General features: G+C 36.5%; 1 protein-coding gene, 1 long non-coding RNA gene and 1 pseudogene across 2 annotated transcripts; 2 read left to right on the plus strand and 1 right to left on the minus strand.

The window, feature by feature from the left end:
- The first annotated feature begins 1,944 nt into the window (after positions 1-1,944).
- On the plus strand, positions 1,945-21,090 carry LOC129881981 (mitochondrial fission protein ELM1-like; annotated as a pseudogene).
- LOC129881460 (uncharacterized) lies at positions 2,906-3,781 on the plus strand. The gene is made up of 3 exons (XR_008765588.1): positions 2,906-2,990; positions 3,084-3,165; positions 3,733-3,781. It is a non-coding gene; the product is annotated as an uncharacterized LOC129881460 (long non-coding RNA).
- A 48-nt stretch (positions 21,091-21,138) lies between the features above and the next one.
- Positions 21,139-22,559, minus strand: LOC129881461 (F-box/kelch-repeat protein At3g23880-like). Its single transcript, XM_055955663.1, has one exon. It carries the CDS (start codon positions 22,535-22,537, stop codon positions 21,251-21,253), a length of 1,287 nt encoding a protein of 428 aa, XP_055811638.1. The 5' UTR covers positions 22,538-22,559; the 3' UTR covers positions 21,139-21,250.
- Between the last annotated feature and the right edge of the window lie 974 nt (positions 22,560-23,533).

The raw sequence follows: 23,533 nt of genomic DNA on the forward strand, positions 1-23,533 counted from the left end.
TACCGTAGTTATCTTTTCAACTTTGAGTTTGTTTTCCTTTATTTTGATTTGTGGTAGCCATGAACCTGTCATTGGCACCTCTTGGATTATTGACAGAGGCTTTATAGACTAGAGTGTGGATGATGTTGATTTGTTCGTTTTGACTAGTTTCATTCTTACTAGTTATTGAATTGGATATGTGGTTGGCCTTTGGCCTTATTTATGAATGGAATCCTTGTGAGTTGAGTCTTCTGCTGATAGAATATGACTGAATGAGAGTGTGATTGGACCAAGTGGTTCGCTTGAAGGCCAATAATGGTTTTCAAGTGCCGGCCACATCTAGGGTACCCTCCCAGTGCATGAAAAACTTGGTATTAGAGCACAGAATTCAAGAGTCCTAGGGAGTCTATGAAGTCGTGTCTAGTAGAGTCTTGCTTATCGGTGTGTTGTGCACCACACTTATAATCAAGAGGCTATATGAAATTAAGAATTGTTTCACTTTTTTCATATTCTGAATTCGTGCGATAGAGTTTAACTCTATGAAGGTTATTTTCTAATACATGTGTTTACACATTGCAGACAATGCCTCCAAAATATACCGCAAGTCAGAGGAACACTATTTGCACAGAGGTTCCACAGACAGAAATGCCCCCGCCGAGGACTAGGGGCCGATCTGCAAGATATACTGAGGCACCTCAAATGCCTACTACTCAACCTACACTAACTTCGGTAGCAGATTTCCGAGAAGAGATTACTATGCTCACTTAGTTGCTGGCTGCCCGCAATGGTAGCCAGAGTTTACCAACTCCTAGCTCTAGTTATCAAGAGCCGTCTGCTGCCACGAGGATTAGATATTTTCTGAGGATGAGTCCACCGATCTTCACGGGTTCTAAGGTTGATGAGGACCCCTAGAATTTCATTGATGAGATGTGGAAGATCCTGAAAGAGATGCACGCTACATAGATTGAGGGGGTTGAGTTAGTGTCTTATCAACTCAAGGATGTGGCAAATATCTGGTTAACCAGTGGGAAGAAAGTAGAGGTGATGATGTGGAGCTTGCCATTTGGGATGAGTTTGAGAGAGCATTCCTTGATCACTTCTTTCCTAGAGAACTGAGAGAAGCGAAAGTAGAAGAGTTTATAAATTTGAAACAAGAGGGTATGACAGTTAAGGAGTATAGTCTGAAGTTCATCCAGCTGTCCAAATATGCTTCAGAGATGATCCCAGATATGAGATCAAAGATGAGAAAGTTTGTCTCCGGATTGGGAAGACGTGTGAAGAAGAAGTGCAAAGCAGCATTGTTGATCTTTGACATGGATATTTCCAGATTAATGGTGTATACTCAGCAGGTAAAGGATGAGAAGAGGAAAGATAAGGAGGAACATTTGAGAAAGAAGGCAAAATCAGCTGGACATGAGAATGAGTAGAGGCAGAGCAAGGGCAACAGATCCTTCTTTCAGAAGAGGTCTTCCAACTATGCCCTATCTGCGTCAAGTGCATCTGCGTTGTATAACAGGTATGATCAGCAAGGACAAAGTCACCAAAATTTTAGATCCCAGGGTTCTTAATCCCAGGGTAGTGTGGGTTAGGGTTTAAAGGGAAAACCACCATACGACAAGTGCGGTAAACTTTATTTGGGAGAGGGATTCTTATTCATATCATCACCATTGACCAAGCTGACCCAAAAGAAGGCTAAGTTCCAATGGTTCGATGTTTGTGAGGAGAGTTTCCAAAAATTGAAGACCAAACTGACTACTGCTCCTATTTTGACCTTACCCGATGGGATAGAAGATTTTGTAATCTATTGTGATGCATCTAGAGTTGGTTTGGGCTGTGTGTTGATGCAGAGGGGAAAAGTGATATCCTATGCTTCAATATAGCTTAGGACCTTTGCATTTACATATTCTAGGGAGAAAATCCCTAAAATCCTTCCAAATTAGAGTCATAGATCTCGATGAACCAAAAATGAGAACCATCAGCAGAGTATCTATAATAGGAAATGGCGTCCCCAGTGCAGAAAATCAGTGCTTCGGTTTGGTTCGAGCTTTGGGCTTCTCTCAGCGACAAACACTATTTGTAATCCATCTCTTTTTTCCTCTCTTCCTCATTTCGTGGATTTTCATTTTTATGTATTTTACTATATAATTGTTTGCATGTTTTGCAATTCAACTGGGTCTTGTGTGGTAGAGTGTGTATTTTATTGTTCCTTATCGTTTATGTGAGGCTCTATAGATTACATTTATATATATTAGCTACCGTGTTAGATAAACTAATATTTAGTTTATGTACACTTTGTTAGAAACATATTAGAATTCATGTGCATGCATTACTTTCATTTATGGAGGAAATCTGCAGCTGAGCTAGAACTCAAAATAGAGAGAATTGATTTTAGAGCTCTAAATTGGGAAATTTTCTATTATCTTCATTCAATGAATCTGGACATCTATATATATGTTATATCCCGTATTTTATACGGTTGGATATGTTACGGTAGCCATGGTAAAGTTAAGGAAATGACCATCTTCCAATTGTTTTTTATACAAGTTGGTTATGAATATTATTTATGAATATTAATAGTGTGGAGATTTGGGAAAGGCAAAGGGCAAAATGGAAAATTCGCAAAGTGGCCTATTGTAGTATTGTGGAGGGCTAGGGGTAAAACGAAAATTTCACAAAGTGTTCAAGAAAATTCATGTAAGAGGTGTATGTGTGCCCCACTCTTTTATGGCCATGTGATGAGTGTTCATGGCAAGACAATTAAGCCATCTTTATTTTTTTTAAAGACAAATTGTAGAAAAAAATGGAGAAGGGGTCATTTTTCTATATTCATAATTGAGGGACTTATTTTCAAATAATGGATAAGTGATGGAAGATATTTCTATATATATGTGTTTCTTATGACTCATTAGAGTCATTCTTATCCCAAGAGAATTCTAGAAAATTCAAGAGGAAGAAGAGAAGAGAAACTTGAAGCTAGAGAGAAAGAGCTCGGTTTTGGGGGAGAAAAAAAGGTAAGTCTCCGATTTTGCTTCATGAATTAATTATATAGGGTGTACCACGTTGTTATGAAGGTATTGGTAATGTAAATTTATGGTTTGTAGCAGTTCAAAATATCACCAAACAGCCCCAAAGTTTTAGTCGCGCTAGGAGAGCTTCCGAGGCAAGTTTTGGGGAGTTTCGGTAAAGGTAAGGTCTCTCCTTTCAAATTGGAGTTTATGATATTTTTATGAGGTGTATTACATGTCCTAAATATGGCTGGAGGCATAGAAAATGTATAAGGATGCATGATGTTGGAAACAACTAAATTAAAGCCGTAGTAGCTAAATCGAAGTCACGTAGTGTGTTGTTGTTGTGGCGCTACGGGTGCAGCTTGTTGGGTTGTATGTTGCAGGGATTTAAAGTGTTTTAAAAAGGGTGTGGGTGCTGCTGGTTGCATCCACACGACCCCCCGGTTGGTATGGTTAAAGATTTTACGAAATAAAGGTTAAAAACTCTATTTTGGTATCATAGTTTTATGCTAGTTGTTTGGAGCCTGTGTTGTGTAAAGTTAAGGTAATTTGATTGTATATATACTTCTGGTTGTTGTTGTTGATATGTTTGTTGACATGGTGGCCGAGTTGAGATCTCGGGGATGGTGTATTTATAGGGGAGATGCTGCCGAAATTTCGGCAAATTGGAAATTAATTTGTTTGAAGGATTAAGACAAGTATATGGTGGTGAATCTAATGACTATGTCAACTCTCTTGAATGTAGAAAAACAAGTTGGACGCGTAAGCATAGCTAGTAAGGCGCGGCACAGGTATGTAAAGCTAACCGTTCCTTCTCTTGGCATGTTTTGACATAAGTATATAGAGCTACACTTTCTTTTGACATGTTTTTTTTTATGAAACAAGTATATGATATTTTATACAATTTCAAGGAAGTCCTATTCGTAGAGCCACTAGGATGGCCCTTTTCTTGAGTTCCCAAAGGATAATTTTTTCTCGTGCTTAGATACGTGTATATGATTCCAAAAGTTTTATTTTGATATAATCCATGGTAATTTTTGAAAGGCACTTAACATGACGCTTGTCCTGATTTTGAATCATAGCTCATTCCGATTATTCTACGAGTCTTGAAAAATTGGTCCTATGTGCATATGTGTACGATTTGGCGTCTTACGAGACTGTGACCTTATTCTACGTTCTCTTAATATTATCCTTCGTTGATAATCTCATCTTATAATGATTGTTCCTTCAAGGTGAGACAAAGCGATCATGGTTGTTCTATAATATAATCGGAGGTTACCGACCTTCCGTCACTCCGATAGATACATGACTTTCGTTGAGCTCTCCTGCATGCTGTCTATATGTATATGTATATGTATATGGGGGATATGGGGAGGTGTATATGTGGCGCTATAGACGCATTCCCACCTGATCAGTTGGAGTAATTTTTATCCCGGACGCGGGACATATGTGGGCGAGCCGACGTTGTTCGGTGATATGACTTTATTTTCTATGTATATGAAAAAGAAATGTTTTTAAAGGAAAAGACAAGCATGCATGACATCCGGCCTAAAAGGCACTCATATGTACAGGTTACTCTCTTATCTCACTATATGTTCTATGATTCTATGATATGGTTGTTCATACCTTATGTTCTTTGTTATGCTGATTTTCATGTCTTACATACTCGGTACATTACTCGTACTGACCCCCTTTTCTCCGGGGGCTGCGTTTCATGCCGCGCAGGTATACCCAGATAAGTAGAAGCTATTATAGAAGATGTTGCAGCGGGGTTACAACTCCACTTGTTTCTGGAGTGCTGCCGAGTCAGATTATAAGCGCTATGATGTTTCATTCGAAGTTAGAGACTTTGCAGACAGAGTCGTGGGTATAGAGTGTCAGCTTTGTAAGCAGCGTCACCAGCCGATATGTTATTATGTCGTATGTTATGAGTTTTATGAGATGATAGATTTTGGATAGCAAGATTCGGAAAGCGTAGCTATATTTTTCATTTCTTTTTGATGTAAAATTCTAAAGAAATTGAGAATGTAATATGAAGCAGCGGGTTCGCTCGGCTCCAAGCATGGGGTCGGGTGCCCATCACACCCTATTAATATCGGGATGTGACAATATACAAGTATCTTCTAACTAATATCATTAAGCTATTTCTAACTACTAACTAACTCTCTTAACCATAATTAGTTAGCTAACAGAATTGTGCTTAGTCACTGGACCATTTGTAGCTGCGATGTCACTTGATCCAGCTGTCAACCTTCTTCATTCTCAACACGGGATAAACTAATATTTATGTTAGATACACTTTGTTAGAAACGGGTTTAAGTTGCGGTACTCACGAAGCTCAAGGAACTGTAATTAGGTAGGCTTTTGGTAGGGAACTCAGAGAGCAAGTGGTAGTGGTTAGGAGGGTGAATGATAGTATGATGGTCGTTAAGATAGTTGTGGAAAGGCTGGCTTTTAACATAATTAGTCCATATGCACCGCAAGCAAGGTCGAGGAGGTCAGAAAACTTTTTTAGGAGGAGTTGGAAGAGGTTGTAAGAAGTATATTGCACACTGAGAAGCTATTTCTAGAAGTATATATTAATGGTCACATAGAACCACTTCAAGAGACTATGATGATGTTTACATAGGAGATTTTTGGTGTAGTGACAATCGCCCAATTTACCAAGTGAAACTTCTTTCCCCGTTTGAGCTATCCCACAAAAAATTCTCTCTGAAGTTTTTCCAATTTTCTGTAACACTTACTGGGGCGTGTAACAAAGACATGAAATATGTGGGGATGCTTGACAACGTAATCTTAATTAATACTTCCTTCCCTTCCCTAGATAAATATCTCTTTTGTCAACCTGCAAATCTCTTTTCTACCCTTTCTATCACTGGGTTCTAAGCTGCCAGGTCATTATTAGTGGCGCCTAGAGGTAAACCATGATAAGTAGTAGGAAGAACCCCAATGTTTTCTACCCTTGTCTTCTGTAATTTGATTATGGTGATTGAAAGAAACACCTCAAACTATTCATTGACGGCGCTCTAATTGTTTTCTAGACAACTTTTATGGAGTTGGTGATTGCAAGTTGCTGGAGTACATTTCTAGTTTAGTCTACCTCGTATGGAATTTGAAGACAGCATGATATAAGGGTTCTATTTCTGTGGTATGTCTGCAAATGGACCATACAACAACATACCTAGCGTAGTCCTACAAGTGGGGTCTAGGGAGAGTAGTGTGTACGCAAACCTTACCCCTACCTTGAGAGGTAGAGAAATTGTTTGCGATGGACCCTTGGCTCCAGAAAATAACAAGAGCGAAGAAACCAAGGCAAAATACTCAACCAAGCACGACAAAACATCTTAAAAAGGAACAGTAGCTACGAAATATAATACGATAATCGAAGTAGAAGGAACAAAAATAGTAACAGAAATCGAAGAAATAGGAAACTACAAGAGTAATACTATGACTACTAGTATGGAAGGATAAGTGGACAACACTCAACTATCGATTAACCTTCTACCCTAAACCATGTCCTCCATAATCTCCTATTTAATGTCACGTCCTCGGTAAGTTGAGGTTGCCCTATGTTCTGTCTAATCTTCTTCCAATACATCACCGGACTACCTCTACCACTCCTGAAACCATTCATAGTCAACGTCTCACACCTTCGCACTGGGCATTCGTGCATCTCCTCTTCAAATGGACCATGTTATGTGGAAAAAAAGAAGAGAACAATTTTCTTTGTTGGATTAGATTTTGAAGGAAAATTAACTGTACTATTAGTTCTCTGCATCATGTAAGGTCCTGCTTGGCATAGTTGTTTCATGTGCCATCATTTCTCATCTGGTATTTGAGCTTGTTTTGCTCATTGTTGTGCAGCGAGTTATTAGGCCAAAAGGAGGTATTAACAAGCGACTTCAGTGGTTGCCTGTTTCTCCCCATAAAAGGTTAGAAAATGTCAGGAAGTTGATTTATGGATATTTACTTCCAACTCAAATAGCAGTCAAGAGGACAGAAATTGATGTCTCTTGCTGCCGAAAGACAGGGTACTATTGATTTCTGCAAGTTCACTCATACTGAAAAGCTATCTTAATATTATATGTCAAATGATTGTGTTTTGTTGGTGCTGATGCAGTTTCTTCAGATATCCTAGAGGCTAATGCAGAACAAATTGCAGCACTATCTTGTGAAGCATTTGCCAAGTATGTTCTGTTTGGTATATTTATGTTTCTCTATTTTGTGCATCCCAGTGCGTTCTATGGTCCAAATGGTGTGTTTCAAGCTATTTGTCGGGCGGTATTAAAGCAATGAAATAATCAGAAAATGGTGGATTTAAATTTTCTTTTTATCTGTAGTGACCACATTAGTAGTTCCTTTGCTCATTGTTTTTAGAAGTGAAAAGTGCCAAAAAGTGCCAAAGTCAATGTGACATGAAGTGGAAAATGAGAAGTGAAGTGAACAATTTACTGAAAACAATAAAGCACCAAAATATATGAAGTTAGTACTTTAATAATCAACTTATAATTAAAATAACAATTTCAGCATCCAATAGACACTAATGCCGATATAATTTAACTCAAAGTTGAAATTTAAAGAACCGATTGCTTGTCATTGGAATCACTCTACACCTCATTGTTTGAAGCGCACACTTTACTGGAGCGCATGGCTTCACCCTTGAAGTGATAATCCCTCACTTCATCACTTTAAATGATGTCTTTTAATTACACTGCATATTTTGTTAGCAGCTAGGCAGTATAGTTCGGGCTTCTGTTTGTGAAACACATCGATATGTATATATGCATCTCGTTTAAGCACTTCTCATTTTGTTTGATCACTTTTATTTTGCTGTTGAACTTTGCTTTTTAGACAATAGCACCTACAAAGTGCAATGAAGTTGTTGAACTTCGTTGTTAACTATAGGTTTGTAGATGTTCGTCATCTTAAATCTCACTGAAGCGGAAGCTGCACATAGATTAGGGCTTTTAGGTCCTTACATGTTGCTCACTCTAAAGTACATAGTGCAAATTAAATTCTTTAAGGGCAGAGGTTTGGAGGAAAAAGTTGTGGAGTGGAACAAATTTACTGATGATGAACAATGATGCAAACAGTTTTTTCGGAATTCTTGGAAATTGTTCAACTTTTTTTTCTATAATCGAGAAATCTCCGAAACTAGTGGTGCATGGTTCGAAACTCAGTGGATGCTCCTTGATCTACCCTTCTCCAGTTAAACAACATGCTTTTGCCTATGGTAGTGTTCAAACCCGTAACGCGTGCCTAATCCACACACCACGTGTTGCACTCTTACCACTAGACTAAAGTCCTGGAGGTAGGAAATTCCTTTCATCTTAAGCTTGAACATATTGGATATCGTTGTTGGCCTTGAGCACTTGATCTCTCTAGACAATCGAAGTAATAAGGATAGGCTCAATAATGGAGATCTTTCTCGTTTCGGGATAAGTCTGATTCTGACTCGATAATAGAGTTGAAGGCTTAGAATTGGTATATACCCAAATATTACTTAGCAAGAGAAAAGGGACAAAACTCTCCTTAGATATTTGCTTTACATCTTGTTTTTTTATATGTTTTTCTTGAGCCGAAGATCTATCGGAAACATCTCTACCTTCACAAGGTTGGAGTAAGGCTGCCTACACACCATCTTCCCTAGGTTCCACTTGTGCGATTACACTTGGATGTTGTTGCACTAGTCCCAAACTTAGGAATAGAAGAAGGGAAGAGGAAACATTCAAGTATTCCTTTAAGGATATTTGAGTTTTTGATATAAATTCTATAATACAGTTTCTATCCCTCATGTGAAACCTTTTTTTAACCAATCAAAAAAGTTGCACATGAGGGATATAAATCATATTACAGTAATTTTATCTAAAAAGAAAACAAATTGCATTGTAGAATTCAAGTTTAAGCATTGATTGCTCGAATATTCTCTTTGATGTATCAACAAATAAAAGTGCTCTTTGACACAGTTGCATTAAAGTGATGCAATGGTTTTTTTCAGATCACAACAACAATAGACCTAGTGCAATTCCACAAGTGGGGTATGGGGAGGGTGGATGTATGTAGACCTTACCCTACGTTTGTGGGGTAGAGAGGCTGGTTGTGATAGATCTTGGTTCAAAAGAGAAGTATTTTGAAGTAGGGAGTGAAGAAAATATGACAACAAATAGCAAATCCCGCAAATGAAGTAACAAATAGGAATACCCTTTGCTCCAAAAGAATTCTAAAATAGCTTGGATATTCTTGAGCTGAGGGTCTAACGGAAACAACATCTCTACCTCTGAGGTAGGGATAAGGTCTGCGTACGCTCTTCTCTCCCCAGATCCACTTTGTGGGATTACAATGGGTATGTTGTTGTTGTCTGTTATTTTGAGATAAACTCAAATGTCTCTTTAAGAATTATGGGAAGTACAAACTAGCTGAGGAAGTTGAAGAAAAAAAATATAAATATAAAAAGAAAAAGTAACAGGTATATGACACTTGATCAATGCTCAATCAATCACATGTAAAATTGGTTCTGCCGAAGGAAGTTGCTTCCGAGACAACGAGGGAACTGTCTATGCTTGTGCGCTGCAATAGTTCTTTTGCAACTGCAATACTAATTTTCGTGTGAGCTTGTTTATGACTTCTTTATTTGCAGGAGGTATTGTTGGATCAAATCTTTCTATTAGATGTTAATTATATCTGATCTTTCTATTTCACTTTCTCAAAATTTAGGGATGAATCGTCATTAGTAGTTGCATCAGGCCTTGATACTGTCTCCATTTCAAGCTCAATAAAACAGTTAGCTCCAGAATATGTTTTCACTATGCAGGTTTGACAAAACTAAGCTTTGTTGTATTAAATAAGAACTTTTTAACCCAGTGATGGAAATACATATTTGCATGGATGAATTAAGAATGCTACTTCGTTAGTTTTTCTGAATATTTTTCTCTTAATGTCTAATATTATTAGTGCATCTGACCTTCCTCTTTTTCTCGGACGCTTCATTTAATTTGGCATAGTCATACAAAGTTTGAAAGCTTTAAAAATTATGAGGTCATGCCACCCATATATAATTTTCTCTTTAAGTAGGATCTGTTTGTTCCAAACATTGGATGTCAGAGACTAATGAAATTTAATTTGTGTGTAAGCACAATATCATTCTGGTGTTCCATTTCTTTTTGGGACTCTATCTCGTTTTTGGGGTACCCACAATTTGTTGAATCATAATTCTCGTTTTACCAACTTGTCTTTGACTTTGTAATGGATTTAAAATTTAACCAAATATCAAATGAGAGGGAATACAAATTCATTTGACATTAAGTAAGGACTTCAAGTTCTTTAATGTGAATTTTATTCATCTCTACTGATCAACTCTCCTGCACCTTTGAGATTGAATAATCATCGCTTTTAATTGTTGGGACATTAGATTTGGCATATAGTAGTATTCACGTTGGTCATGTCACACAGACATAGTGGAAGGGAGGGAGGGATATCACGTGACAAGCGATCTCCTAAATAAATTGTTTTAGTTTTTTCTCGTATTCATGATAAATATAAACCTTTAACATTAATACCAAAAGCCCTTTCTCTATGCCAGTGTTGTTTGGATTTTCCTTCATAGTTTTTCTCTTCCATGTTTGAAGTTCCAAAGGAGTATTAGAATGAAAACATGCTAACAACATATAGTGCTGGGAAGAAGCAGGTACACAAGCAAAGGATAGGATTAGATGGAGAATTGTCCCAGCTAGGATCTGGTGGACAATTTGGAAGGAGAGGAACCTTACATGCTATGAGAGTATAGAGATAGTATGGAGAAAGTCAAGTTGAATTGTATTTTGACTTTATGTTTTTGGTGTAACCAGTTGTATTCCAATGGTACTGTTCTATCATTGACGCTTTAGATTCTTTATAGTCACAGGACAGTAGATCATAGAGAGTTCTCTTGTAAATATGGTTTCAGTGAAACCTATGCACTGTTTTATTTTATAATGGATACAGAAACACTTACCAGTGTTCCCATTTCTCCTAGCCTTGATGGACAGAGTTACCTGCTATCTGTTGCTGGTGGAAGCTGTCAGGTATCCCGTGAAATTAATCGAAGTACGCGAAAGCTTGCTTGGACAACACGATCATTAAAAAAAAAAAGAGAAACAGTTACCATTGTCAAAAAATAATAATATAGTGCTAGTTAAAATGGTAAGATTCTGTTGTGTTATGTTTTTAGATTCAACATCCCAGATCACGTCTAAACAGGTTTGACCTAGTGATCACACCATGTCATAATTATTATCCTCTGACACCTGAGGGGAAAAAACAAATTCCTTGGCTTTTTCGAAGGTGGATAGCACCTTGCACATTTCCTGAGAGACACGTGGTATGCAAATTTCTTGAAAAAACTTGCAGTTCTTTACCACCTCTGCTTTTTGTAGACATCTTCACTGAGAATTTTGAGGCAGATACCGACTGTTGGAGCCCTTCCTCAAGCTGATTCTAATGCACTGAAGGATGCGACTTACGCTTGGCATGATGAGTTAGCAACTTTATCGAGACCCTTTGTTGCGAAGCCGGATATATAGAAAGTGATGAAATCACAAGTGCTATATCTAAAAGTAGCTAATAAATAGTAAATGAGACAACAATAAAAAGAACACCAGGAATTTATGAGGATCGGGAAAAGTTTATTTTCTTTTGCTTAGTTCTCGAACACAACCAACCAATATTTATTTCACTCCAAAAGAATACAAGTGAAATACTACAAAAGAGAAGAAAGATCAAATGCCTTAAAAGGCAAGTAAGAGGTGTGTTTCAAATAAATTAAGAGCTACTTATTTATAGGAATGTGACCAGGAGGTCACGGGTTCAACCCTTGGAAACAGCCTCTAGCAGATATGCAAAATAAGGCTGTTATAATAGACCCTTGTGGTCGGGCCCTTCCCCGGACCCCTCATATAGCGGGAGCTTTAGTGCATCAGGCTGCCATTTTTTTTATTTATAGGAATGATTCTTCTTCTTGATATCATCCATGATATCACTATGTGTCAAAATGTCAAGGTTTAACTTGTGAAACCATTTTATGGTTTACCAAACTTTCACCTACAAAGTTACTACCTTGACTTTTTTACCAATGAAGAATTATCTTCCTACCGTATATTCAAATTAATTCATCTAGAATCTTGTCAAATTTAACAAATCTCCACCTTTGCAAGATTCTCCATTTTCAACTTTCTCGCAACAACTTTTGATTGTGTCTTCAACCTCAATCTTCAATGTTCATCAAGTTCAAACAATGTTGAAACTTTACCGCAGTCACCACTTTTGTCAGCATAATGGGAGGGTTATTTGTAGTCCAAATTTTTTGCACTATGACTCCACCTTCTTCTATGATGTCTCGCACAAAATGATATCGGACGTCAATGTGCTTCATCTTTGTATGATAAACTTGGTTCTTTGCTAATTGAAATATTGTAATACCTGCTTGTTCATTACCAAGCTCTCTAAGCAACTCTTGAAGTCAAATTGCCTCATTCGCAGCCTTTGTAATTGCCATGTACTCTGCCTCAGTGGTAGATAAAGCAATTGTTGACTGCAAAGTAGACTTTCAACTAATTGGTGCATTTGCAATTGTGAAAACAAAATCAGTAGTTGATCTCCGTTTGTTCAAATCAGCTGCATAATCTGAGTCACAATATCCAACAAGATATGACTATCTTCCTGCTCGAAAACTAAACCAACATCTACAGTATTACGAATATACCGCAGAATCCATTTTATAGCTTGCCAATATTCCTAATACTATAGATGTTGGATTAGTTTTGAGCATATCCTTTAGCCACCAATCTTGCTTTATAGTGAACTTCTTCTTGGTTAGAAAATTCTTTTTTCCTTGCATATACCCATTTGCACCCAATTGCTTTCTTGCCCTCCGGGAGATGGGTCAATTTCCATGTGTGATTTTGATGAAGGGACTGCATTTCTTCATTCATGGATATCCTTCACTTATCTTTTTCTGAAACTTTGGGCTGCGTCTTTATAAGTGGTAAGAGTGCCTCAAACTCCGCCTGCTTTGAAGCACCATCAGTTTGTTTGACATTTTCAATCGTTACCTTATTTGTCAAGGCAGATTCATCAAAGGTAACACTCCTGCTGAAAATATTTTTTCTTGTTTTTGGACACCATAAACGATATCCCTTGATTCTGGAAGTAATCTCCATAAACAGAGGTTTTTTTGCTCTTGGATCCAATTTTGACTCTTTTATATGATAATATGCGATTGAGCCAAATACATATAAAGAACTATAATCTTGAGCAGGTTTTCCATACCATTTTTCTAATGGTTTCTTGCCACTAATAACAGCAGATGGTAGACGATTAATGAGGTGACATGCATATGTTATTGCCTCAGCTCAAAATTCTTTGCCTAAGCCAACATTGGACAACATATCCCGAACTTTCTTCATTAAAGCTGATTTATGCGTTTTGCCACTCCATTCTGTTGTGGTGTATTTTTGACGGTGAAATGTCTGACGATGCCATTATCTTCACAAATCTTTTGGAAAAGATTATTTTTGTATTCTCTACCATTGTCTGTACGAAGACACTTGATCTTTCTGACACTTTGAGTCTCTATTATTGCCTTCCATTTGAGAAAAATTTCCAATACATCATCTTTAGTTTTCATCGTATACACCCACAACATTCGGAAAAAGTCGTCAACAAAGGTTACAAAATAGTGTTTCCCACCTAATGAAGGTATTTTGGAAGCACCCCAAACATCAAAGTGAACATAATCTAAAATACCTTTAGTATTATAGATAGTTATTCCAAATTTAAGCCGTCTTTTTTCCCTTGATACAATGCTCACAAAACTCCAAGTTGCAAGTTTTTATTCTTTTCAGTAATCCTTGATCTAATAAAATTTTCAAGAATTTCCCTCCAGCACGTCCCAAGCGCATATGTCATAGCCTGATCCTTTCTGTCTCCTTATCATCACTGGATGTTGCAACCGGTGTTTCAATAATTGTACTACCTTGATAGTGGTACATGTTATTATTTCTTCGAATTGCCTTCATTACCACCAGTGCACCGGAGCATATTTTCATTACCCTATTATCTGCAATGACTTTGAACTCCTTTGATTCTAGGGCTCCTACAGAAATGAGATTTTTCTTCAAGTCCAGTACATATCGAACATCTATTAATGTTCTGCTCAATCCATCATGATTCCTTAATCAGATTGAACCAACACCATATGTGGTAAAAGGATTATTATTTTTTGTGTGAATAACTCCACATTGTCCTTTTTTAAATCAACAAACTAGTCTCGATTGGGACACATATAATAGCTACAAGCTGAGTCCATCAACCATACTTCAGCTGATTTGGATGGATCTGCTGTAACCAACGAGAAATCAGTCATCTCAATCAACTATATTTGAATCCATGACGTCCTTTCCATTATTTGGTTTGACCTTGCTTTTCAACTTTGGACAGTCTTTCTTCCAGGGTCCTTTTCTCAGCAAAAGACACATTAATCTTTGCTGGGTCTATATCTTGACTTGGATCTTCCTTTCTTTGTTCTTGTCTGATTTTGATAACGACCTCTCACGAACAATGATTCTTCTTCTCCACTTTTTTGTTTTTCTCTCTTCATTTGTTCATAACTATACAGGGCAGAACAAACTTCTTTGAGAGATACTTCATCATTCCCATGAAGTAGAGTAGTTTCAAGGAGCTCGAACTCATCGGGAAGTGAACTTAAAAACATTAGGGTCATATCTCCATCAATAAAAGTTACATTCATATTTTGCAAACCTGTCGTCAATTTATTAAAGCTGGTGATATCATCATTCATTGTGCTACCGAGATTTTATGTGTAGTGTAACAATCTCTTTTTTATGCATAATTTATTTTGACTGTGTTTCTTCAAGAATTTCTCCTCCAGTGCATTCCATAATTTATTTGCAGAAGTTTCCTTTATGTATGGATACTTCTATTCTCTTGCAAGGTAAGATTGAATGTACCGCAAGCAATACGGTTGATAATCTTCCAATCTTATTCTCATATATTGTCTGGTTACTTTTCTTCTATGGAAATATCTAGCCCTTGTTGAAAAAGAACATCAAGGACCTCGTCTTGTCACATTCCGTAATGTCCTGACCCGTCAAAAATTTCAACTGCACATTTTGCATGACACAATTCTTGTCATAAGCAAAGATGCCAATGATGACATATTATTAACATTCGATGTAGACTCATCATTTTTCTTATCTTTCATTTTTGCTATACTTTGCTTGTGGTTAATGTTGGAGGGCCTATAGGTAGTTTGTGTGAGAAATATAGGAAAAAATATTATTGAATTGTATATCTACAATACAATCCTTTACCAAGTAGGATACTATTTACTATTTCTATTCTTATTCTTATTCTAAGTAGGATTGTATATACCTATTATTATTCTAATGCTCCCCCTCAAGATAGTGCATACAAATCATATGTGCCTAGCGTATTATAAATATAATTAATACGAGGACCAATGAGGGTCTTAGTGAAGATATCTGCAAGTTGGTCACGTGACTTTACAAATTTGGTAACAATATATCTTAAGAGTATCTTTTCTCTTACAAAGTGAGAATCAATCTCAATGTGCTTAGTCCTCTCATGAAACACTAAATTCGATGTAATTTGTACGGCCGCTTGATTATCACACACAAGTTCTATATGACTGGTTTCTTTTAACTTTAGTTCTCTCAGCAATTGTTTGATCCAAACTAGCTCGTAAGTTTCTGCCTCTATTGCTCGATATTCTGCTTCTGCACTAAATTGAGCAACCACACTCTGTTTCTTACTCTTCTACGACATCAAAACACAATAACCGAATATAGAACGCCTATCAGAGGGTGATCCTGCCCAATTAGTGTCTGTATATCCGGTGATATGCTCATGGTCTTGATCCTCGAAGAATAATTCTTTACCGGGAGCTGACTTATTATATTGCAGAATACGAACAACTACATCCCAATGACTCACAAGGAAAAGTCATACACTAACTTACAACACTCACAGGAAAAGAGATGTCAGATCTAGTCACTGCGAGATAATTCAACTTTTCAATCAGTCGTCTATATCTTTCAGGATTACTGAGTGGCTCCCCCTGTCCTAGAAGAAGTTTAACATTCGGATCCATAGGAGTGTCAATGGGTTTACATCCCATCGTTGTCTCCTCAAGAATGTCTAAGGCATACTTGCGTTGAGAAGTAACAATACCTGATCTAGACTGAGCAACCTCAATACCTAGAAAATACTTTACTCTAGCGAGGTCTTTAGTTTGGAAATGTTGAAAGAGATGTTGTTTCAAATTAGCGATACCATCTTGATCATTGTTGGTGATAACGATATCATCAACGTAAATCACCAAATAAATACACAGATTTTGTGCAAAATGTATATAAAATACAGAGTGATCAGCTCTAGTATGAGTCATGCCAAAATCTTAAATTGTTGTGCTGAACTTCCCAAACCAGGCTCAAGGAGACTGTTTTAGACCATAGAGTGACCTACGCAATCGACATACAAGGCTAGCAGACTCCCATGAGCAATAAATCAGGTGGTTGCTCCATAAACTTCTTCCTAGAGACAGTGGCGGAACCAGAAATTTTATGAAGGGGGTTCAACATTTTATTATCTAAAATAGGGGTGTTCATGGTTCGGTTTAGGTCGGTTATTGATTAAAACCATAACCAAACCAATTTAACCGGTTATTAAATGTCTAAAACCATAACCAAACCAAGTAAAATAATAACCACGGGTTTGGTTATTGTCGTTTTGGTTTGGTTATTCGGTTTATGACTAGCCGAGATAATTTAAATATTCTCTCTCTACATTCTTCAAATTCTTACGAAGCTCTTTTTTCCTCACGGCCCACAGAGGTTCGAAACAGAAAAGAAAACAACTTAAACATTCGAAACAAAAAAGAAAACAACTTAAAATCAATTTAAAATTTGAAAAACTTCTTATAAACCTTCTCAAAATTTGACAATCTTGTACTTGGGGTTGAGGAGTAGGTTGCTTTTGAGCCTTCACTGTTAGTCTATGACTGTGAGTCTGTGACTTTGTGAGAAACCAATGTGAGAGGAACAGAAATGTAAAAGAAAAATAGATACTAGGGTTTTAAAGTTTTAACTTTTACCTTATGTTGTTGCCTGCTGCTTAAGTGCTTATTAGGAATTTATGATTTAGAATTGAGGATTTAGAATTGGGCTTGAGAGTTGGGCTAATGAGCTTGGATTGTTGGACTTGGACTGCTGTTTAGTGTTTATTAGAATTTATAATTGGGCTTGAGAGTTGGGCTTGGATTGTTGGGCCTTAAAAATAAGTAGATTAATATTAAATTAATAATTAAAAGGTATAAAATATCTTTAATTATTTATGAAAAACTAATATTATACATATAAATAATTATAAATTTTATGTATATAATTATCGGTTTGGTTCGGTTATTTATTCGGTTATTTTTTTCTATAACCATAACCAAACCAAATATTATCGGTTATTCAAATTTAAAACCAAACAAACCAAACCAAATCAAATGTCGGTTTTTTTATTCGGTTTGGTTAAATTTTCGATTTAGTTTTGGTTTTAACCAAAACTGTGAACAGCCCTAACCTAAAATTTAAAAAAAATGTGCTTATTCGGAATCGAACCCGCGAGCTGAGACAAGCTAAGGCAAAATATTGAACCCCTTTGCCAATGAGCTAGTCCTTTGGCTTATGTTCACGGGGTTCAATGTTAAATATATACACATAAATTAAAAAAATTATTTTATATATACAGTGTAATTTTTTAACGAAGGGGTTTGGATGAACCCCCTGGTGTCCATGTGGGTCCGCCCCTGCCTAGAGATCACCGTGGAGAAAAACATTCTTATTATCCAACTGATTAAAAGGTCAATGGAGAACGACAACTATAGATAGAAGAAAGCGGACATATGCTATTTTAGCCAGAGGAGATAAAATATAACTATAGTTCAGCCCAATATTTGAGTCCATCTTTTTCTTTTTTTTTTGGCAAAAGTTAATCATAAAACTGGCTGAAACATGCTCATGCACTGGATTATTAGATAGAAGTGGTGACAATTTGATAAATAAAATTATATGGGTAGGCACATAATGATGGCATGACCCTATTGAGTAAGAGAATGATATGTATAGGGTCGGAATGATGGCACGACCCTATTGGAAAATAGAAATTATATGGGTAAGGTTAGAATGATGGCACTACCTACACAAATAAGAAAGTAGGCACCGGAAAAATGAATGGTGCTACGCAAATCGGTAATGAAAAGATAGTCATCAGAAAGATGACACGGTTCTACAGAAATCGGGTATGAGAATGTAGTCACTGAAAAGATGGTACGGTGCTACACAATAAGATATGAAAAAGTTGTCACCGGAATGATGCACAGTGCTACACAAATCAGATATAAAAGAGTAGTCTGAAAAAATGCACTGTGCTATGCAAATCAAATATGAAAAAGTAGTCACGAGAAAGATGCACAGTGCTATGCAAATTAAATATGTGAAAATAGTCACCGAAAAGATACACGGTGACCCCGACTTTTGCTAACATAATCATTGGCCAGACGGGCGGCATATATGGGTAATAGCCGCCCGCCGGCTGCAGAAGCTCTTTGATTCTTTATCAAGATCGTATAGGCTCTGATACCATTTGAGAAATATAGAAAAAAATACGATTGAATTGTGTATCTACATTACAATCCTTTATCAAGTAGGATATTATTTACTATTTCTATTCCTATTACTATTTATATTCCTATTCCTATTCCTATTTCAGTTAATGTAAAAGTACAAGTATTAGAATTTTCTCTAACAATTATGCTTCCACTTGATACCACTCCAAATTTTGTGGCAAGATGCCTAATGTGAGAAGTGATTCCTTGCCTTCTTTTTTACTTTTCTTGTTTCCTTTTCCTCGTTGCCCTTTTTCGAGACATAAAGACCTTTATTTTAAACCCTTTTTAGGCTCCTAAATCAGTTATGCCTTAACCTATCTAGCAATGCATTAAATCAGGAGTTCTAATTGTGGGCTTCCAAGTGTGAAGCATGCTTCGTAGTGGTTATTTAATCAAGTTGTACCATTCGCATATTTTGCTTGCATCAGAAGAGTTCTTCTTTGGGGTCTAATTTTGTATTGGTTATTGATCATCTAAACTCAATCTAATGTCGATTAGTAAAAAGGCTTTATATGTTTGCTTTACTATTAAATTCACATTTCTTTTCATATTAGGCATTTGGTTCCTAATAATTTAGGGGTTTGGATCTGGAAAAAGGATTGTGTGGTGTCATCTCTCGTGACTGGTTTAGGTACAAGGGATGGTGAAAATTGGAACCCAAACTTCTGCTCTATGTGGACTACATCCTAACAAAAATTGGCTGGCACATTTAATGGCTGATACAGGACTATTAATTGCTGCCACTTCAGCTGATATTGATGTGATCATTGATTAGTTTGTTTAATTAATACGCCCTGTGAGAGATAAAGGGAAAGAGGATTATCACAACTGTGGAATCTATCCCATTGGCTTCTTTACTTTATCTTGCAGATATTGACAAGCTTGAAATATCCTGTGATGTTGATAGTGCATTATTGTTTGTGCAGGAGCTACTATCGATGAATATCGTCATGAGATTAAAGTTAGAAGAATAGGAGAATTTTACTTTTATGTTTTCTTTTTGAAGTTTTAATTGGGAAGAAAAAACATGGAGAATTTTACTTTCATGTGCACAAAAGTGTGTTTAGTCACTGGGAATATTGCTGCAGAAAAATACATTCTGCTTATTCATTTCTGCCTTTGTTACCTTGAATGATAAAATGCCATAGGCTGAACTTCCCTTACTTCATCAGAAAAGAGGATTGGCTGATCGATTTTATGAACTTTTTAAATATTTATTTAGTTAAAAATAATTTTACAAAATAAAATAATAAATTGAGATTGACTTTATTTTTATTTACTCATTAGGTGTAAAATAAATATATCAATCTCGTAAAATTATTTAAACTAATGGATGTCCTTCGTTTAAAAATGACAGAGTCTGTCGAGTTGTTGGAACCGAGGCATGCCAGATTGTCGTTGCATGGTCCATTGTTTTGACGTCGGATTTTCATAAAACATCGACTTTGTTCGTCAGTTTTGTCCCTCATGTTTTGCACAAATTTTTTTAGTGCTTACAAACTTGGAAAATCCTTTCTTCGTAAGTTAGCTTTTAGGGTTGAATTAGGTTCAAGTTTCATATCTTTAGAAAGAGATGTGGCTTCCTCTTTTTTTCAAGTTAATTAAAGACGGTCTGTAAAAGTGTAGTAGTGTACACTATTTTATAAAAATGTCTTTGCAGATTTATCACAAGTGGTTTCCACTGCTCCTGTATCCTCTCATCAAATTGATTTAAGTTAAAAGTTGTAGTGGATCATTTTTGTACCTCCATAACTTCACATAGTTTTGTAAAAGATATGGTCATTCATATTAAAGAACAAAGTTTTTGAAAGCAAGATTCAATTTAGTGTATTCGTACGCAAGATACCGAATTGGATCTCGTTGGTCAAGCAAGCCCCCATCGTCTAGTGGTTTAGGACATCTCCGCCGCTGCCGTCATTTTTAGGACCGACCGACCCAATGATCCTTCTCGTGCGCTGATCGGGGGCGTCCATGTCACAGAACTTTTCTGTGAGCTAGTTGAAGTTGCTCTCCTTTTGCCTGCCATTCATGTCGTGCTTTCAGTCCGGACCTGATGATGGTAAAGAGGGGTAAGCAAAGAGATACAACATGTGAACGACGGCCAGACTGAGAAGGCGCACTTCATTCCCAAGCGGGGCCGGGGGGGTTCCTTTTCGATTCACGGAATGTGATCTGTGCCAGATGGTTAAGGCTGAGCACCAGAGACCAGCAGGACCCTTACAGCCAGTTCAGATACCACAGTGGAAGTGGGACGAGATAGCCATGAACTTTGTCACTGGATTACCGAAGACTGCGAGGCAACATGACGCCATTAGGGTGAAATATCTTGTTAGCTTAAAATATGTTTATATTACTAACAAATATTTGCTATGAAGCTAGAGATTTCACGTCATAAGAGAATAATAATACTACTATAAATTACAATTACGAAAATATGAAAGCAATAGTAACATAACAAAACTAAACCATCGAAACTGAAGAAAGAGAATTTAGCAATGATTGATAAAAATGTGTTGCAAACTCATATTACTAGTTATATATTGAATGCATGATTGGCCTCATTTGGGATTTCCCACCTACGTGGTTGTTGCAGCCGTTGTTCCACCCTTGTTAGCTTTTTTAGACTTCGTAATTTTACCCCGCGTTGCATCATTCCCTTCTGGCTAATGGGCCAAACTAGGCTTTCATTCATGTAGATGCCTGCCTCCCAAAAAGGATAATCAGTAATAGTAACCTTTTGACATATGATAGAATCATTTTTTGGATCATAAATCATGAAAGTTGATTGATTAAGTTGAATCAAGATTTCTCCTTTATTTGACATCTTGCAAAAGAGTGGAGAAAAATATCTAGAATTGTAAGAGCGATTAATAGTATACATCTTTGTCCAAGATTCTTTAATTCCATATTCCTTCATAATCCACACATGTGTTTGAAGGCTCTGATTATTACACAAAATAGAAAGATCATTTCCCAACACTCCCATAGATAGCGTTAAATCAAAATCTCCTTCTCCATAAAAGGGTTTTTCCACCTTTCCCCATTTTTCATCGGTCACATCAATACAAATGATGTCCCAATGTTCATCCTGTGAAGGAGAATTAGCCCAATGAAGCTTTCCATTCACAAAGATACCCTCATCCTCTCTAAATAGACCATACTGACGATCATGTACTATAATTCTCCATGAATCACTATTTGAACTATATATTCTGACCTCTTTAGGGGAAATAATCACTAGCTTATAATCATCACGAAGCTGATCATATCCAAAACCATGGAAGTAATAACCAGATTGAGGATCACGAAATTTCTTGAACTTCCTAATTGATGGATTCCAGAGAAATAAGTCACTCTCACTAGAGAAACAAATCAATCCATTAACAGAACCCAAAATCTTAAAAGATTTACGGGGATTTTGCATAGGATAAGACAATTGAAATATCTTAGGATCAGAATCATAAAGCAAAGACCTAATGGAGCAGTCCATAAGATGGTGATGAGGTTGAACAAATCTCAATAGCAGTCGACTATGGTGGGTGGAATCCTTGTTATTAGTAAATGCGTTGAGATGAGCCTTGATAAATTTACGGCTAGAGATTAAACAACGCCATGGCCTTGAAACACACCTGAATTTTAAAAGGGATTTCACTGGTAATCTCGAGAGGATTTCAATGATGAGTTCTACTGGCAAAGTAGGAATTTTATAACTTGAATTCTGGTTACTTTGTTTGCGTCGTTTTGGTTTGCTCCGTTGTGGCTGTTGATGGTAGGCTTCGGACTCCATTAGGGTTTTGAATTCTGCACAACAATTGGGCATACTTAAAGAGATATTAGCAGTGAGGGTTTCAAAATTATATTTGGTATAATAACTAGTAGTATTAGTATTACTATAGTATACAAGGTAAATATTGAATTTTTTTAAAATAAAAAATTATAATTTTATTTTTATATATAGAGAGAGAGAATTGATAATTTTATTTTATAACATTAATATATGGGTATGGGTGGGGACGGAGGATAAATTTTTTCGTTACGAGAGGATACACTTAAGAGTTGTTTTGCCTTAAAGGGTCGATTTGGTACAAAGCTTAATAATGTAGGGATTAGTAGTGCAGAGATTATTTTTTATCAAGTGTCTGCTTCATTGTTTCGCATCTAATATTGTGTTTGGATTAAAACTTTATAAAAGGCTTCTTTACAGTTATACTCTTGAATTATTATCAAATTTTCTATTTTATGTAATTGAGTCAAGATAGATAAATGTCGTAGTTTTATTTGTGTGTGGTCTTCTAACTAACTAGGAGAAAAACAATTATGTTGCCATATTTGCCATTTTTCCATCACTTGAATTGTTTGAGGGTGAATAATTGTCATCTTAATAAATTGATCACTCACAAACATCAATTTTCAATTTTAAAAAGATGGTGTCACGATCTTGACCCGCCATGATTGGCACCCACACTAACCCTCCGATGTGAGAACCGCTATTTCAGCCCAAAACTAACAGTAATCGCAAGAGATAAACAAATTAAAGTTGCGAAAGCAGGTTTAATAATGTAATAAGATCGAGTTCCCATAAACTCAAAAAATCTAATCAAACCAACCAAATATGCGGAAATTAACACCTAGACCTGAAAGTCGATGTACCAAAACTTCTGACCAATAACAAGTCTAAAGGAAGAGGATACAACCCCTAAAGTCATAATGGATGGCATAAATGAGCCTTTTCTCAAAGTTTAATGGAATATTTGAACTTTTTCCATTTAAAATAATAATTTAGTTAATGACGTGGCCGAATCATAATTGACCACGC

Source organism: Solanum dulcamara, chromosome 3 (genome assembly GCF_947179165.1).
Source record: "Solanum dulcamara chromosome 3, daSolDulc1.2, whole genome shotgun sequence".
Classification (NCBI taxonomy): domain Eukaryota; kingdom Viridiplantae; phylum Streptophyta; class Magnoliopsida; order Solanales; family Solanaceae; genus Solanum; species Solanum dulcamara.

Coding starts and splice junctions, on each gene's coding strand:
- LOC129881461 (XM_055955663.1), bottom strand. CDS start 22,537: ATGCCCAATTGTTGTGCAGAATTCAAAACCCTAATGGAGTCCGAAGCC.